This window comes from Nanorana parkeri, unplaced genomic scaffold (genome assembly GCF_000935625.1).
Source record: "Nanorana parkeri isolate BGI_ZX_2015 unplaced genomic scaffold, ASM93562v1 scaffold2253, whole genome shotgun sequence".
NCBI classification, from domain to species: domain Eukaryota; kingdom Metazoa; phylum Chordata; class Amphibia; order Anura; family Dicroglossidae; genus Nanorana; species Nanorana parkeri.
In genome coordinates, this window is record NW_017308521.1 from 1268 (window position 1) to 21436 (window position 20169).

General features: G+C 39.1%; 1 protein-coding gene across 1 annotated transcript; it reads right to left on the reverse strand.

Annotated features, from left to right (window-relative positions):
• Nucleotides 1-420: 420 nt before the first annotated feature.
• On the reverse strand, nt 421-19757 carry LOC108801212 (cohesin subunit SA-1-like; the record flags this gene model as incomplete). Its single annotated transcript, XM_018573147.1, has 13 exons — nt 19633-19757; nt 17648-17748; nt 15008-15080; nt 12589-12732; nt 11245-11341; nt 9812-9888; nt 8149-8220; nt 7259-7463; nt 6077-6228; nt 5796-5869; nt 4618-4741; nt 3024-3122; nt 421-500 (listed from the first exon to the last, which is right to left on the reverse strand). Coding segments are annotated over exons 2-13 (1238 nt in total), but the record flags the coding sequence as incomplete, so codon positions are not given.
• Nucleotides 19758-20169: the final 412 nt, after the last annotated feature.

Consider the following 20169-nt stretch of genomic DNA (forward strand, 5'->3'; position numbering starts at 1 on the left):
TGGTAATTCTCATGAAAATGCCAAGTATCTGCACTGGTACTCGAAAAGTATCTGTGCATCCCTAGTATTCAAGGGACCTGTTTCGGCAGGTCCCTGAGGAGATGTGTCCGCCGGCGTTAGGTAGGTGGACCTAAGTCGTCCTTGCCCCTGTCAGGAGCCTTGCGCCCCGGGGGGGTTCAGGAATTCAAGGCCCTTCCTCATCAGAGGAGGACCATAGCACACTTGTGCACTATGTGTAGTGATTTCACTATTCACTTTTTTTTGTTCACAGGGGTTTATTTTTGGATGCACGCACCGCAGACTTAAAAAAAAAAAAAAAACAGGCACTAACAAATATCAGATATGAAAGGGTTATCATGAACAAACCGTTGTACTAAAAACACACAAATGCAAAACATATACAGCAAATAAAATACTTACTTTAACATGTGAACAAGTAGCCTCATCGCTTGAACAGACACCTCCTGATCTTTATCCAAAGTCATTGATACAATGCGATCCTAGGAGACAAACATACACACAGACTCCTTGTGAACAATGAATACACCAGCACTCCTTGATTTAATACTGTTGCTGGGTCCCTCAACAGCATATTAGGTGGTCCCAGCCCAGTGATCACATCGATAAGTAATCGCAGCCGCAGCGCCAGACTGTGTTGTTACAAACTCATACAAAGTATCTCTGAGGAGAATATTCTATTCTCCTCAGAGATACCGTATATACTCGAGTATAAGCCGTCCCGAATATAAGCCGAGGTACCTAATTTTAGCCAAAAAAACTGGGAAAAAGTATTGACCCGAATATAAGCCGAGGGTGGGAAATGAGGAAGCTACTGGTAGATAGATACCAATAAAATTACATTAATATTTATTTAAAAGAAAAATAACCTAGCTCTGTAAGTGGAAAAGGGGGTACAGGGCTACATATCATGTACTACGGATCATTTAACCCATTCATATTAGCAGAGGATAATTGTAAATCTATTGTTCAGTGCACTCTATATGTAGTATATATGACATGTACATATAGAGTGCCTGCAACAATACATTTACAATGATCCTCTGCTAACATGAATGGGTTAAATGATCCATAGTACAGGGCTACATACAGATCATTTAATACATTCATGTTAGTATTAACATTTTTTAAAATGTAAAAAAAAAGGAGAAAAGTTTTAAGAAAGTTAAAAATAAAAAAATAATACATTTAATAAACAAATAAGAAAATATAGTGCTAAGGAGGCTATTAAAGACAGGAGACAAACATACCACATTCTAAAATTGTTCCAAACTAAAATTGTATTTCACTCTTTGTATTTTGTGACCTATAACTCCCAAAATAAATCAGGATAAATAAAAGCATTTATTATTAATTACTTTGTTAGTTAAAAAAAAATATATATATATTTTATATATGCATGTGTCACGTCAAATTAAAACCAATTTTGTCATTTAAAAAACGGTATATAATATGTGTAGGTGGAATGAATGAGAAAGATGGAAATTATGGTTAAACAAACACATGGCAAAATTGCTCCGCTCCCCAGGACAAAAAAACATTTTCTGAAGCTGTGTCATTAAGGGGATAAATCCCAGCATACTAACATTTAATAAGGTGTAGTAGAGAACAAGCAAGGTGTCTTTCAGTAGTGACACTGCTTAACATTAGGAAGTATAAGGTAATGGGAAACCGAAAATTAGGGATGCACCTATACTCGAATTGGTATCGGTGCCGATACCGAGAATTTGGGTAAATACTCGTACTCGCCCAAATGCCTCAATACCTTCCACGATTACGGAACTTCCTGTCAGAGGAAGATTTCCCCTGACCGGCAGTGCTATAGGGGAACATGGAGCTAGCTTCCCGTGCGATCAGGAAGCTGGGCGGCGAGTAATGGCCGGCTTCCTGATTGGCCGGGAAGCCGGCTCAATGCTGATTGGCTGGGAACCCGGTTTCCCGGCCAATCACAATCAAGCCAGGCAAACAAAATGGAGCCGTCTTCCCAGGCAATTAGGAAGCCGGGCGGCATGTCATTACCCACCGCTTGGCTTCCTGAAGCCTGCCACATACCAGCGGAAGCACCGGTATTGCTACTTGGTATCGGTAAATACCGAAAGCAAAGCATCGGTACTCGTACTCGATACTGAAAAAACGGTATCGATGCATCCCTACCGAAAATGGTTCTTCCTGCTTTACTTGTACGCACTGGTACTGTTTCCCTTTGTGTAAAAACAAGGTAAATTAAGAAAAAAACTGAAAACATGACGTTTGCCTGCACCTTGAAGAGATGAACCCTTATCCGCTTTTCACTGCTGGGACCTTACTGGGATTTCTCCTCACTTCCTGTACAAGTAACAGGGGGTCAGAGGTACAGGATGCGATGGGAATTCTCTTAAATGCAGACTGAGACAGCATCAAGCATGCTTGGTTTTAGTAGAGTTGGGAAGATTGAGAACCTCTATGAGGTTCTGCTGCTGTCTGTGCCTTCATGTCCCACTGATCCTCTTTCCCCTCATTTCCTGTCCTGGTCACAAATAAAAAAAAATGAGAAGAAATCTCCCCAGCAAAGTCACTTACAGAAATCAAAGTATCTTTTGCAGTATTTTTTTTAATTTCCATGTTTACATTGTGGAATGACAGCCAAAACAACCTCTGTATGTTTTTTCAGCTCTCTGTATCTTCATTGCAGAGGACATTGTCCCTCACTTTCTTTTCTGGATACACAGCAGAAAGTGAGGCGCAATGTCCCCAAAGGGAGGCATGTTCCATCTTACAAAAACAGATGTCCCATTTAGTAGATTTTCATTCTTCTCCTGTGCTGGCGACAGCTGTAAACTTTTACATTTCCCTTCACTTTGTGCTCCACTGATGACTATCACCAATACTAAAATGACAGTGAATCTCTTCAATGGGGACATAAAGAGCGGGGACATAAACAGCACAGACATTGTAATCCTTCTCTAGTCTAAACAACGTTAGAATATACGTTGTATACGGATTTAAATATGATATAAAGGACTTACCTTAAACCTTGTAGTGAAAAGATCCATTTTGGAAACAAGATCTTGATGACAATAAAGTGCCTGCAGAGCAATAAGACTTTTCAAGCGTACATCGGGGATCTAAATGTAACCATGAAAATAAAAAGAGGAAATATCTGATATGATACAGCACAAATAAACTTGAAGCCATCATGTGACATGGCAAGCCAGGATAACTGCACATCAAAAAGGTATAGCCTCTTACTTGCTTTTTTACATGAACAGCGTGCTATGCAAACTCTAATCCGTTACCCATAAATGCAAAAGTTGCCCATCTCTAGTATAATGCATGTAAAAAGAAAAAAAAAATATAAAATCCATCATAAAATGTATCTATATTCACTGATGCTATCACCGCTGACCAAGACCATAGTTGTATGGAAGTCAAACATGAGCACACAATAATGGCCTTGATTCAGCAAGCTGCAATGGTAAAGCTGTGTATTTAGCAAACAGATAAAAAAAAACATATATGGGAGCTGTTCTACTTGCCAAAGGGTTTTTATTTCTGTCCATGTAATTCTGACATTTATACAGCACTTCCACACAGTAAAGCCCTGTCTGAAATGGCAGAAGACCTGGTTCTTCTCCAAGTAACACTTACAGGTCTTGTCCCTCTCCCAGCCTGTGATTGGACACTGAAGGAGAAGCAGCAAACTGAAGAGCTTATTTCATTGTCACTATGTCCTCTCCTGCTATCAGCTTGCTCCATTTTAGCACATGATCACTGTCACATAACTGTCTCTTTGTGCTGCTCTTACCTCTCCCTGTCTCAGAAATATGCCTCTTTAGGATGCCTTAATTGCCTTTTAGGGTGCCCTAAAGCTGAACTCTGACACAAATGAATGCAGCTCTTATACTTTTTTTTATATACTTAATTGCAAGCAGTAAAGTTACCTGAATTTGAAACGGTATCAGCCTTGTGCAGTCCTTGTATAGCAGGGCCGCAGTGTGAAAGGAAGAAGCAGCACAAGGAGCCAATCAGTTTATGCTGCTGGTTCAAGCATGCTTGTAGGAAATCAAAGCAGACTGACGAGAGAGAACCACATCACAGTTCATCTGCTCCTTCCACTTTCCTGTCACAGGCTGGGGCAGGTCCAAGAGAACCTGGGCTCAGAGAAAGAGAAGTTGATGACATGTAGCAGCATAAAAAAGTACTGCGGGGGAAATCCCCAAATTAAGGGACCATTCACACCGTCTGCGTTGGAGATGCGCTGGCCGTTGTTTCCACCGCAGCACCAACGCAAGTCACGGCAATTTGCCTTGTCACAGATGGTGTCCATTCACACCACCGCATTGCCTTACTTTTTTCAAGGCAGCGGGATGTGACACAGTACTTTTGTTGGAGTTCTGCTTTAAGTGTTATTGCAGCTTGAAGAATCAGGAAATAAATCTACTCAAATCTTGTATTTCGCTTTTGGATCAAAATAATTCTCTAAAAAAACAAATCTGGCAACTCAAGTCAGTCCTAGTGTGAAATTGTTGTGTGTCTGTACTGCGACCTGCTGAAATTACTCCAACGCTGAAAATTATATTTACGTTTTACCAATACCAGCTTGACACTTTTGGCCCGTACCTTATCATACAGCAGCCAGCCAACATACTTCAAATAACTATCATTCAGATAGGTTGGAGGGTACATTTTCATCCATATTCCAAGTTCTTCTATGCACATTGCCCTAATATCTGGAACTACGTCTCTAAATTGACAAGAAAACATTCAGTCAATCATTTATTGCCTTTTTTATTTTAAATCAAAGTGTAAAAGTAGGGCTGTTACTGATTAAAATTTTCGTGTTCGATTAATGGAATTTTTTTTTAATCGATTAATTATAACGCACATACAGATCCAACTACATTGTCCTATACACATACAGCACAGCAATCAAGTAATAAAATGAACTAGGATCACACTAATCCAGCACATTATTAATCTCGCGTGCCCCACTCAATATGGCCGCCGCTTGAGTGGGGCAACTCAGAATAATAACGTGCTGGATTAGTGTGATCCTAGTTCATTTTATTACTTCATTGCTGTGCTGTATGTGTATAGGCCAATGCCTTGGCTGGCGCTTGTGCAGAAAGTTTTTTAAAAAATTTAATCGATCAAAAAGATTAACGATTAATTGAGAAATTAATCGTTAATTTGCACAGCCCTATTTAAAAGCAAACATACCAAGCTATCATGACAGTTGATCAAAACTGAACCAATTTATAAATACTGATTAAACGTGTTGTCAAAATAAGTTATAAATTAAATTCAAATGGTAATTTAAAAAACCAGGAACGTACTGAATTGCCCATTAAAAGAAAGAATATTATAGCTTTAAAAAAAATTCCTATTTAGAATAATATCATGGCTTCATACAAAATAATAAAATGATTTGGACAATAACAGAGCCAGAATCAAAGAATGATGCACACTAGTATATGTGCCATCATCAGAAGTGTCTGTGACTCAGGACAACAAGGAGAAAAACAGAAGTAGTCTTAGCTATACATTTAATAAAGTGCAAGTTTCTGTGTTTGGGGACATTGGTCATTGCTAGGGCAATCACCATAAAACAAACAGTGAGCGACCATTTGCTTTTCCTAGGCCTTTGCAAAGCAGATCTCTAAAAGATTCTAGCCTGTAATTACTCCATTTTCAATGTATACATTTCCATAACTGTAACTGTCCCATATCCCACATAAATACGTTTAAAAAATATATATATATATCTACCAACTTAAAAATGTATACTGCTCACTTACCTATACCGCTGCAAAATAGTTCCTTTAAATAGTGCATCCATCATGTCTTCGACTTCTTGATGTTTTTGTTGCAACTAAAAAAAAAAGAGGAAACAAAAATGCTTAGAAGAAAGAGAAAAAAAGAGAGAATGGAGAAGGAAAAGCATAGAAAGGGAGTTGATGAAAACGAAGGAAGAAAGGAACTGCTCCTCCAAGAATAAAAAACAGAAATCACAAGCAATTTATATAAGCACATACACACAAAGAAATAAAGTAAAGAACTAGGTCACATGGTAGCCTACCTTTTTTCTTTTCTTGTCCAGTTGTTCAAGTGTTGAGTTGGTCCTCTTCAATGACACACGTTTCTTCTCCACCATGTACAGCCTCTCGGAATTATCTTTACTAATGTCCAGATTTAGAATAACTTTTATCAGTGCAGTCAGCAATTTAACAGCTGAAGTGAGATACAAGAAAATGAAGCTAGATCACTACAAAGTAACAGTGAAGTATTTCATATTTACTTGAGTGGGAAAAAAAAATGTAAATGAAAAAAAAAAAAACCTACACATATATGAAAAAACAATGTACATTCTCAGAGCTTGCTGATAAGTTTCAAAGAAGAGGGAAACATTCTTTATTTGCCAATGTAAATATATAATGTTAAATAAATAAACCAATCTAAATGTTAAAATTATGGATACTTGTTGGACTATGACAAAACAAAGGAGACACAAAACAGAAAATAGTCCATTTGCATACAAAACCTTTGCTACATTCACCATTTAGTACTTTTTTAAAATAATGCTCTAAATGAATTCTTGAGCCTCTAATGCGTCCAAGGATAACCTAATAGGGAATTAATGTATATCTGTACATGCTAGGTGTGTGGGTAGGTGTGTGTGTGTTTAAATGTTTTCAAATTATTTTATTAAATGTTATTGTTGTTTAATGGACATCTATATATGCTGATTGTGTGTATGTTTATGTGTATGGTTTTGTTTTATTTTATTTTTTTCATATCTTTATTACTATGATAAGGGATCTGACAACCTCAGTATTTGACAGTATACATGGGCCTTCTTCAAACAACTTTATATCCCTCACTGTTTCATCTAAGTGCAGACTGAAGAGGAGCAATGGATGTCAGGGCACAGGAGGAAACATCTTGAGTGTAATGATTTCTCCAGTTAGAAAAAGCTGCTGTTACAGCTCTAAACTTTTTTTTTACTCTTTGATTTCCATAAATTATCACCTACTTCCTTGGCTACTTAGGAGAGGAACAGTCCTGATCTAAGTGATATGTCCCTGACAGTCTAACTGTTTCCACAATACATAATCAACAATTACCACACACACATATACTAATAACTAAGCCTAGCTTTACCAATACAGATTTTCTAAGCAGCTACACAACTAAAGCTAGCTGTTCAACAAACCTTAACGTGCAGATAAGAAGCTGAGAAAGCAATGCAGCGAGCACCCACCTGACAATGTACTGGTGTGCCGGAATGCTCTAACACAGGAATCTGTCAATCCAAGGAGTAGTGATATGAGGGTGTTGAACAGATAACCGTCATATAACACACTGTACTGACACTGCTGGACCAAAACTGATGTAAATTCACAGAAGTTAGATCTAAATTTCTTCCAGTATGATCCATGTCTGATGAAAGGGTAATCTTCATTGTCCTGTAATAGACAAAGGTGTAGTCAAGGGATGAAATTACATAATGTTTACTATCACATGTGCTACCCTCCGCATTGCAAGGGTTAATTGTTCATTTTCGTCTAGCTGTAAAGAATAAGTCAAGGCAACTGGACTTGCTGTATTTTTCTTGAAGACCTTTCACTGGTCATCTAACCTACTGGTTGCTAACCTACTGAGGTTGATTTACTAAAGGCAAATAGGTTGTTCACTGTGCAAGGGAATTTTCCCAGAGCTTAGTGAATGTGTTTAAAATGCATTTTGCAAAGAATACACTATCACGTCCAAGAAAAATTTTTTGAAAAGTAGTTTTGCTTGCAAACGATCAAATAATAGACATCAACAGCCTTTTAGCCTTCAGTAAATCAACCCTATTGACTCATTTAGTTCTGTGTGCAGATGTTAATGTGATATATAAATCTCAGCTAACATGTTTTTATTAGCAGCTGTTGGAGACAATGCCAAGAAGGGGGAAATTAGAAAAAAAAAATTTTAGAACATTTATTTTTTTAGTCCTGACCATAATAAATACATTTTAAAAAGTATAAAACTAATATAAGTAAGCCATGTTTCTGACTTTGTCAATGTACTGTGGCATTGTGTGTATGTGAGTGTGAGTGCTCAATATGACTAATAGATGCTTCATACATTTTACACAAATTAATTTACCATATTTACTGGCCAGGTAATGGTTAGAATCCAAGGAAATGCCATGAACTTCTTAAACTGCAAACCTGTTTCCTGCGGAAACAAGACAGACATTTAAATGAAATCCCAAAAGATTAAAGGGTCTCATGATCCAGATCCTTAAGGAGCATCAGTTCTTAAAGTACAACAGTAAAAGGAACTAAAACTTAGGGGTCTATACACTAAGCTGCCATGGGCAGCCGAGTGAATGACCAACCTAAAGCGAAGTGAGCCGAACGCTGTTCGGCTATTCACTTCAGGCTGGTACGGCTGATTTCAGCCGTATATCGGCTGAAATGAGCCGTACATCGGGTGGCTTCGGGTCGGCCGAACATGCTCAGCATGTTCGACCGACCCGAAGTGCAGAAGGAGTTCGACTCAGCTGATCCAACATCTGGATTGGCTAAGCTGAACCTCCGGAAGGCTACTCGCTGCTGTTCGGTCTATTCTTATAGATTCCGAACAGCAGTGAGTGAATAGCCAAATGCTGCTGAGTGGCATTCGGCTCAGCTGTTCTGCTTGGTCCCTCTGTGGTACCGAGCAGAACAGAAAAATAGTTTAAAAAGTAGAAAACAAATAGTTTAAAAAGTAGAAAAAAAAAATAGAAAACGATTGTGCGGAGCTAGCAATGACAGCTAGCTCCTCCCAACTGTTTTCTATTGTCCGGCGGTTCTGCTGCCGTTAAAAAAAAAAGAAAAACTCTCCCGGCCGCCAAGGAGAGAAACACTGCTTTTTCTTTTTTTTTCTTTATTCTGACACGGAGTCGAGTCAGAATAGACAAAAAAAAGAAAAAAATGTTGGCCATAGGAATGCATTGCTAGATTCCTATTGGCTATTTCAATTTGCAATAGCCAATGGCAAACTAGCTATTGTACCTGCCCTCTGCTGCTGTCAATCAGTAGTGGTGAACCTGATGGAGAACTGCAGCAGAGGGCGCGTGCAATGCTAGTTTGCTATTGCAAACTGAAATAGCCAATAGGAATCTAGCAATGCATTCCTATGGCCAAAATTTTTTTCTTTTTTTTTTCTATTCTGACTCGACTCCGTGTCAGAATAAAAATAAAAAAGACACAGCTGTGTTTCTCTCCTTGGCGGCCGGCAGCGGGAGACTCCCGGAGCGCCCGGGAGAGTTAGGCTGCCTGGAGATCAGTGTCCCTGGTTAGCTGGTAACCAGGGACGCTGATCTCTCTGCAAGTGGCCGGCGACAGCTGTAAGATCACGGCTGGCTCCGCCCAGCTGTCAGAAGCAGGCTGTCGGCCGGCCGCACGGCCAGCTTCGGCTTTCAGCGCGGCTCAGCCAAGCCGAGGTCTATGCGTTCGGCTCGACTGAGCCGCTCGGCCAAGTTCGGGAGCTGTACGGGCTATAGTGAATAGCCCGTACAGCAGCCCTTCGGTTCTACTGTGTTTGATCTGTGTTTGATTTCTTTATTTTAATTTTCATTTATTTGAAATTGAGAAGAAAATTGTGCCATCCCCTGTATTGCAACTTTTCATGGGCTATAGACAGAAACGGGAAAGGTAAGTGAAGGCACCATAGGGTGTCTTCTACACTGCATAGGGGTTATTTCTAATCCAGGTTTCCTTCGTGATAGATATATATTAGATACTGTATATCATAAACTGTAAAAACACAATGACAATACTACCTCATCAAACTCCTCAGTGAGTTTCTGCATAATTTCTCTGTTTTTTGGATTTTGAAACAATTCTGCTGTGACCACTCCTGGGTAGAAATAAAAAAAGAAGAGACATTTAGGCTTTGTGAATTGAGCTTAAAGTGTATTTCCACTTTTGCAGTTAAATTTGAGAAAACCCCATATTTTGTTATGTGCTCCCATTTCAACAGCATACCGAAAAATAATTTTAAAAGATATATTGCTTACTTATTAGGTTCCTCTATAGAGGAGGCCTTTGGACACACTGCACAATCCACTACACAATTTCAAAGTGACAGAAAAATCTGTCTGTCCCCATAGACAGACTAGGGGCACACTGAACTTGCTCTCATTAACATACAATGCTTCTAGATCTTTAACCCTTTGTTAGGACAGTGTGCATATCTATTTGCAACTGATGAGGAGATCTGCCCAGCACAGTACAGACAGGGTTAATTAACTTAAACCTTATCCTCCCCACCCCCCTTGACTTCCAGAGGCAAATTCAGTTTCTTCCGGAATATGTAAGAAGCAATTTTTGAATTTTTGTTTCTTAAGTTATGCTATGTGAATGGGAACATGTAACAATTATAAAATAGCCGTTATCCCAATTTTGCTGCAAAAGTGGAAATACACATAGCTAAAAAATACACATTCGCTAAAGATATTTAAAAAAAATGCTTCTTGCAGTTTAACTTGCTTTTACTTGGGTTAGGGTTTCTTAGCTTCTTAAGGGTTAAAATTTCTACTTGGCTTCCCCTCCTTTGTAATATTAGGAGGGGATGAGGGGTGAGGGACTTCTCCGTTGTATGGTAATAAAGTTAAAGAGGGAAACACAATCCTCAAATTTCCGTCTCAAGTCTTTCCATAAGCACAGATCACTGTGAGGGTGAGAAAACCTGGAATCAACCTTTTTGCCTGCTGCAAAAAAGCATCTAAACGGTAAGAAATATGTTTTTTTCACATTCTTTTTCTGTATGCTGCATGAATAAATACACATTACATACATATTGAGGGGTTTTCTCAAATGTGACTGAAAAGGTGGAAATACACTTTTAAGTCACCATAGGGAATTTGTTTTTTAAACTGGAGCAGACAAAATCTGGATCAGCTGTGCTTGGCAACCAATCAGCCTCTCTCTGTCATTTTCAAATCTTAACTGAACAAACTGAAGATAGAAGCTGATTGGTTGCCGTGCACAGCTGCTCCAAATTCTGTCTGCTCCAGTTTTGATAAATTCCAATCTTTGAATTTTCCTATTCAAGCATTACTTGCACATATTAATGAAACAAAATCAGTTGTGAGAGTCAATGTTAAATATTAATGCTCCAGAAAACAAAATTTCTGATATGAAATAAATAAAATCCTTTCCTAATTTATGAATACATTATACAAAGCCACACATTGGATAGTAAGTAAATTACCTTGGCATCCTGAACACTGTATATAGAAGTTAATAAGGTCAAGTAAAGCTGCATCCCTGTCCTCTTGGTAAGCTTCAATCCAATCATCTACAACAGACTGAAGGGGAACAAAACATTTACATGACCATGTGCAGCTTTATAAATATATGTAGATATCTAAGAAGGTATTAAAAAATGCATGCATTTTCTATCTACAGCACCAAACGGTGCTTGTAAATTAGTTCTGGAACTTACTGAAAAGATCAGTGAAACTAAAGCACAAGTTAGTTAGTTAGTTAGTTAATATTCAAGTAAAACTGAAGCCAAAACTTTTTTTTTTTAGTTTTGGATAGATGGGTAGGTATTTTCATACAGTGAGGTATGCATAAAGGAGGAGTACCACATCCTGATCATTTGTATCATAGAAAAAAGGAAGGACGGTTTGGACTTTTAATGTACTCCAAGGATCACAAAAACATACTTTGTGTTTATATAAAGTATAACACATTTTTATTTATAAACATATTTAAAAATTAGGGCTGCGGAAATTAATGATTAATCCCTCGAGTAATCGTTAATTTTTTTGATCGATCAAAATTATTTTGATCAGTACTCACCTCTCCGCCGGCTTCCGGGTCTTCCGTCGGAGATCCGGTGATGTCACTGACATCGACGTCACCGGACTCCTCCCCCTTCCCCAAGTGGCTGTCGGGTAACGAAGGGAAGGGGGAGGAGTCCAGTGACGTCACAGACATCAACATTGGATCTGTATGTGCGTTATATTTAATCGAAATTAATCGATTAATCGATTTAAAAAAAATTCGATTAATCGAACAGGAAATTTTTAATCATTACCAGCCCTATTAAAAATGCATGGTTTTAAACAAAGATTGCCTAAAAAAGACAATAGGATGTAGCCGCTTCCTAGTTTTATTGTAGTCCAGTGGGAGGAAAACAAATGTCAACGCGTTTCACAGAGATCCGCTTCTTCAGGAATAGCCTACTGTCTTTGATAGTCTATAGAGATGGCGGTATCCACCACTGACAATCGCTCAATCATGGGCGCGGACGGAGAGGGACCAAAAGAAATGGGGTAGAGAGCAAGACAACCCTCAAATCCAAGCAGGAAACAAGAGAATGAAAAGCGTTCAGAAGAGGCCAGGTATTCTATTAGATGAAAACATCTCAAACATTCTCCTTAGATATATCTGTGAGGCTGTGTTTGAAGCCCAAGTTATTGGTTATAGAACATACACTGTTGATGGAAATGGGTAATTTCAGGTGTGATCTAGTGAATACTAAAGAGAATGTTTGAGATGTAGTTGAAAAAAAGAATGAGACACACAACTACTAAAGAGAACTTACCTGTATTGCTCTTTTACCAATGCTCACAACTTCAAACAGTGTCACGGCTTCAGGTGTACCCCCGTCAGATATGTGAGTGTCCCTGCTTCGTCTGGAAGAATTTCTTCTCGAAAGGTTTTCTGACTGTTTCCGAGTCTTCTTTGCCTTTTATATTGATAAGTTATTTTTAACTTTTTTTGTTTAGAAAAAAACACATTAAAGCCTTAGTAAGAAATAATAAGGTATTTTAAGAAGCAATTCCAGGCAACACATAAAAGCAACTACTACTAATGCTATCCAGTAAAGGTTGCAATATTGCTAAAAATCAGAAATTTCACCCAGTTTACCATTATTTTAATAATGTGCAATGCAAAGTGAGCACCTTCTGGTGTCTCTGGAAGTCTACCTAGGGGTTCATACAGAGCAATAGCGCACCTAGATGATGCTGACGAGTATAGGAATTTCTTATACTTGTTAGCACCATCTAGGGACAATAGTGTCATGCGAACAGCAGCTAGGCACAACTTATATAAATGAACCTCTTAGTGTCACCAAGCACATTTCTCTGATGCATGTTTCTCTGAATTCTCTGATTGGTGGCTGTGAGAAACCTTAGTATTTGTATTTGTTTTAACAAGAGGCTTTCAGTATGTGAGATACAGCAAGGAGTGTGTTTAGGAATCTCACTCCTGAATGCCAAGCAGGGGTTCTCAGATCACCAAGTTATGGGCATAAGAAAATAGAATGTCTAGGTGAAAAACTATGTATGTAAGCTGTGCTTGGTATGCTGTATGCAGGCCAAGATGTTATTTTAATTTTTTGCTGGCATCTACCTTTAATTGTGCAGTGCAAAAAGTTATAATAATAAATAACCATCAGATTTCACATCTTTACAATTTACAGTAGGACATATAGTGACATTAAAGTGCCATTTGATTCCTCTTTGTTAATATACTATTAATTGGACTAATCTGTGAACACAATTATGTTGTCTAATAAAGGACAAATCCAAACCGGACTGTGATTACTTTTTGTGTGCATTCTTTTTCCCAACTCGGAAACATCAAAACATTTAGAAATGCATATTATTTGCATACTTTTTCTAATTATTTTCTAATTACAAAGCAGTACTTACTGTGAAATAGTCAATTATTCTCATATTAAGCTTTTGTAATTCAAAAGATGGCAGAAGAGAGCAGGGTAAGTACCACAGTCAGCATTATATCAATTTTTTATTTGTACCTGTGTCCAGACTATGGCCATTTAAAGGAGAAGTATTGGGAGGAAATATACTCTTCACAATACTTAGAGCTGGTGTGTGACATAGCAGCTATCACACGTCGGCTCTATAGATTGATAATTAAGCAATCACAAACCACTAATTGCTCAGATCATGGTCTTTTTCCCTCCTGCCCTCCTCTCTGTTCTTTCAGTGCTCACTCGAGGGACAGAAAGGGGAGAAGGTGGTGACAGCTGGCTCTGGCTTTAGAGAGGCAGAGCCAGCTGTTAATCAGGCAGCGGGGTGGATCCCAACAATATTGTTGGATCTTTCTTGGCTGCAGTGTAACTCTGAACTGTCAGCATTTAGTGGGCAGTAGCCCGCTATATGGTGAGTTTGGGTCACAGAAGGACATTCATAAATATACTCCTATGACCCCAGAGAACTAAAACCAGAAAAAGGTTTGGCTTAGGTTATCTTTTCACTATTTGCATATTCTTAACAAGCAGTAAAAGAGAGGTGAGCCTCAAACATCACAAAAAAAAGCCTTTTCAGGTTTCGGTTTCTAACAGCTTAGGAACACCTCTTGGTTGTTTACAAAAGAGGGGTGACAGGCTGCCATAAATCTGTTCTCATAGAAAGTAATATGGAAAGAGCTAAGATTTCAATGCCTGTGTTGTGAATTTTACAATTGGATTGCTTCACAATACTTATAGATAAAGAGGTAAATCAGGGCTTGCTTTAAAGTGCTTTTACTGCTTGAATAGAATATTTAATTACTTTAGTGTGCATGATCTGGGCACGGGTTCACTTTCTATACCTTTGATATAGAAAAAAAATATGAAGATTCTCAGAAAGAAATCTCTGTTTCTATAGATCAAGCCAAAATAGAAGTGACTAGTAGCAGGACAGTTAAATCCCAACTGAACCCTCTTAATGTCTTACTGTAATGCAGTCAGACTGCATATACAGTAATAAATATGGTTCTTTCTTTCCTTTTTTTACCAGCTAAGTGCTGCAAGAAGGGTGAAAAACCCTGTGCTGAACATTGGAATGTCAGACCCTGGTTCTCTCACACAAGTCCTTCTTGTTGTAGCAGTTCGCTGTTAAAAAAGTACTGATTGCATTACAGACATACATTAAGAGCTGAGCAATTAATGTATGGCCAGCTTTACTCTTTGGTGGTATCAAAGGGACATATATGCAGTTATAACAACCTACCGGAGTGGTCAATGGTTCCAGCAGTCCGTTCTCCCTGGTTGTACTAGGAAGGGAATTTGTATGTGTATTCTCCCTGTAATTATATATCAAGAGTTCACAATTCAATTCCATAATACAAATGCAAAGTTTGACATTACTTTTTTTTACCAACATTTCAAAGATGCCTATGCCTTTGTATTTAGCATCATAAAGGGTTATTTATTAAATTATGCCCTGGCACAAAGTATAAGACTAAACTGAATTGAAATAGAACATTGAAATTAGAAAACTTGCAATCTGTCTCTGGTGACGTACAGGACTTTGTTTTTGTAAATGGCTTGCTGTACTATGCCTAGATAACCTTTCTCTTTTTAAGAGTGTGACATTTCTATTTCTGCACTGTAGATGCAGCTGCTATGGCTGAAGAATTTACGCACCGACTTTCAAAAGTTCTGATAAGCAGAGATAAATTGTCACAGAAACACAATTGCTAATTATTTCCAATATACAAAACAACCAGAAGAATTTTTCAAGAATATTCTTAATGTTTTATACTAAAATACAAATATTATAAATGTCTATCTTTATTACTGGGTGAACTGGCATTGAGTCTTCGCACAGAAACACCACATTCCAGGACTAGGCTCCATTCACATTGCTTTCCCGCATGTGATCCCAAATCCCTTATTATACAAAATATTTTGCCAAGTAAAATGGGCAAGTAATTGTGGGTTGGTATGCAGCACAGCATAGACGCAAGGAGTTTTTCCTCATTATTGGCATTCATTAGGAACTGTGCATGAGAGGAATGCATTGTTCAAAGTGTTTACGTGTTGTGAACTGGCCATATCAATGGTAGTGTCTGCTGGTATAGCCACATTAATGGTAGCGTCTGCTGGCATAGCCATTATAATTGTAGCGTCTGCTGGCAAAGCAACATAAATGGTAGCGTCTACTAGCATAGCCATATTAATGGTAGTGTCTACTGGCATAGCCATATTAGTGTCTACTGGCATAGCCATATTAATGGTAGCGTCTGCTGGCATAGCCATATTACCGGTAGCGTCTACTGGCATAGCCATATTAATGGAAGTATCTACTGGCATAGCCATATTAACGGTAGCGCCTGCTGGCATAGCCACATTAATGGTAGTGTCTACTGGCATAGCCACATTAATGGTGGAGGAATGCATTGTTCAAAGTGTTTACGTGTTGTGAACTAGCCATAACAATGGTAGTGTCTGCTGGTATAGCCACATTAATGGTAGCGTCTGCTGGCATAGCCATTATAATGGAAGCGTCTGCTGGCAAAGCAACATTAATGGTAGGTGCTACTAGCATAGCCATATTAATGGTAGTGTCTACTCGCATAGCCATATTAGCATCTACTGGCATAGCCATATTAATGGTAGCGTCTACTGGCATAGCCATATTACCGGTAGCGTCTACTGGCACAGCCATATTAATGGAAGTATCTACTAGCATAGCCACATTAACGGTAGCATCTGACGGCATAGCCACATTAATGGTAGTGTCTACTGGCATAGCCACATTAATGGTAGCGTCTACTGGCATAAATTAGATGGTAGTGCCATATTAATGGTAGTGTCTACTGACATAGCCATAATAATGGTAGCGTCTACTGACATAGTCATATTATTGGTAGTGTTAATTTTAGCATCTACTGACATGGCCATATTAATGGTAACTTCTACTGGCATAGCCATATTAATGGTAGGGTCTACTGGCATAGTCATATTAATGGTAGTGTCTACTGGCATAGCCATAGTAATGGTAGCTTCTACTAGTGTAGCCATAATAATGGTAGCGTCTACTGGCATAGTCATATTAATGGTAGTGTCTACTGGCATAGCCATAGTAATGGTAGCTTCTACTAGTGTAGCCATAATAATGGTAGTGTCTACTGGCATAGCCATAATAATGGTAGCGTCTAGTGGCATAGTAGTATTATGCAAGGGTTGTGGTAATATTATATGGAACTTGTAGAGTGGCACATGGGAAACAGTTCACCTTCAGGAAACAAGTACTGTATATTGCATGGGGGTTGATTTATTATCATTACCATTGATCATTCTATTCGTGATACTTTAACCAATAGAGTGTTCTGATTTAGGTATCTGCATTTTAAGATATTATAATCCCTGAGTCTGCCACTTACTGGATTCAGATGTTAGTGGCAGCATTGAGATGAATGGCACAGCAATGCACCTCCCGCACCAGAATTTGTCAGGCCGAAAATTACTTTTTTTTCCCCACCTTTTTTAGCGTTTGTTTCTAATTGGAGGGAGGACGGCTTTTTTTTTTTTTTTACTTTTTTTTTATTTATTTTAAATTATTTAATTTTATTTTACTTTACTGTCAGGGTCTTTGGGGAAATATCAGAGGTCTTAACGGACTTTGATATTTCCCTTTTGAAATAAAAAAAAGAGATTGAGTCCTCAATCTCTTTTTCTGCAGCCCCAGTCCTGAATGAACAGGAAGCACTCAGTACAGAGGCTTGCTGTTCATTCATAAATCGAAGAGATAGTAAACAGATACTATGACCACAATCATAAATGAACAGGAAGTGATGTAGAGTAAGTAGAGTAACGATGTAGAGTACAGTGTACAAGTTTAATGTGAAGTATGCTCATATCTTACTTTTGACAAAGGTCTGCGGCTGGATTAGTCACAGCTATCATCTTCCGTATGGTGCCATCAGTGTATGAAAAAAATCTGCTTCACTCTTCGCTTGCAGTCTCCTGAAGATATTAATAATTTATTTTTATGATTTAACCATATGAGCAATCAAGAGGGAAACATGAATGTATACTATAATTTATACATTGTCTAAAATACCATACAGATTATTCAGAGGTAGCACAATACTGGTTTACATTCATTACAATAAAATAAATAGACAGATTGCTCCAGTATGCCACGACTAATAATAGAATAGTCTACATATGTTGTAGTTATAGCAATGATGCCATGCTACAAGATGGTAGCAGAAGAATGCCCTTCTAAATAAATAGGGATTTCAAAAGAGGAAAGAAACATATTTAAATATAAAAAAAAGTTTAGGTCTTGGATATGTCTTAGATGCTAAAGTTGGACAGGGGGTCAAAGGGACTTCCTGTATCAGGAAGCTGGGCAGCGCATCATTACACGCTGCCCGGTTTCCTGATTGGCCAGGAAACGGCTCCATGCTCTCTCGTCACTTGTGATGAGAGAACATGGAGCCGACTTCCCGGCCAAACAGGAAGCCGGGTAGCGTGCAATGACGCGCTGCCCGGCTTCCCGATTGGTCAGGAAGCTAGCAAATCCGGAAGCCGGGCGCCGTGTAATGATGCAGCACCCGGCGTCATGCTCCCTCGTCATCTCATGAATCATAATATTAAGAAAGTGACCTAAAAGCATTACTCTGTATTGCTTTAGAAAAAATGTGACCTGTCCCTTTAAGAAAAAGTATCGGTAATTGGTATCTACAAGTACTTGATCAAAAGTATCGGTACTCATACTCGGTCTTAAAAAAGTGGTATCGGTGCATCCCTAACCTAAACTATCCAATCCGTATATATACAATCAGGTAGACCTCTCCACCTACTACCAGGTGGGGGGGAGGGTGTATGACTGCAAAACTTATTATTTGCATCTTCAAGTTCTTATTTAAATAAATTCCTCAAAAATATATTTAAATAAAATCTGGTAGGCCTCTCCACCTGTCTTCTGTGGGGGTGGGGAAGAGTATGGCTGCAAAACTGACTCAAACGGACTATGGGCATCTTCAAATTTTCATTTAAACATATTCCTCAATAGCTGCAAAGGATATAAAATCCCCTTTGAGCCCCAAATGCCTTTACAAACTCAGATAGTATCTTGTTAAAGTAGCAGCAGGATAGCAGAGCTGTGGGAGCAGGCCCACCCACTATAGTCTGCCTTCAGAAAACTACAGGAGGGGGCGGAGACAAGACCAGTCACCCTGCACAAGGAGAGAGGACAGCAGTGACTGGTCTTTATTACAGGAAGCAGTAACACTTAAGCAAAGTTTCACTACACACATCTAGGATAAATACACAAAGACAAGACACCAAGATTGAAGGAAGAAGACACAGAACTCTTGTATTTAGACAATACTTCCTTATCCTGGAGTTCTGCTTTAAACGTTGGTGACAGGGTCTCTTTAAGATGAAAGATTTGGGGATTTTGGTCTGGAGTGCAGTGGGATATATACTATTAGGATCTTTCACCAAGTAAGTGAGGTAAATCCGAATAAACTGCATAATTTATAATCCCCCAACCCTCAAAGCTGTGATCGGACTTTGTACGGGCCTCATCATAATTAGTATTCCTATGTCTGCTGTACATCAAACAACTTTTCTCATACACAGAACACGCACACAGCCCATGTGACTAATGAACCATTGTAAACAATGACGTCACGGAAGCTTGTACACATACACGGTGATCACATTCAGTGCACTGCAGAGAGCCCAGCATTCATTGAACTTGCTACCACCCGGGAAACATGGCGACCAGCGATGTGTCACCTCGGGCACATGCAAGGGTTAAATCAGAAATCAGCGCATTCTCCGTCCTTCTGTACTGGCTACTGACTATTTACTATTGTCCGGTGTGTGCATTACCTGCCCTGCGGATGTGACAGGCCGACCAGCTGTGGGCACGCCTCCCCGCACGGCTCTCCCCCTGACCCGCATTGTCTGGGCTGTGATTGGTCACATTGCCCCGCCCCTCATTCTTCCTGCTTCCTCCTGGACCAGCAGTATGCAGGCAGCCAATCAGAGCGCAGCTCTCTGTATTGTGCTTGCACATCGCTGGTGTAAGTGAGAGTAAAGGAATCTGTCACCGTGATCGTTGTGTTCTCAAGGCGGAAGGAGGACCTGGTTATAGATCCTTCGCTTATCCTACCTGCATTTCTAGTTCCACTTTAGTATTGATCGCATATTATGAGCTCAGGAGGACAATGATCACTTAGGCTTGTGAAGCTATGTTCACATTAAAGGAGAACTATGGGGTTAAGGGTTTTCCCCATAGTTCAGCTTAGGGTAACGGAAGGACACAAACTAGCGTCCTCCCGTCACCCTAGGCTCAGTATACCACGAGCTACAGCTCGCGGTATACTGAGACGCTGAAGCGGATCGCGACAATTATGTCTGGATCGG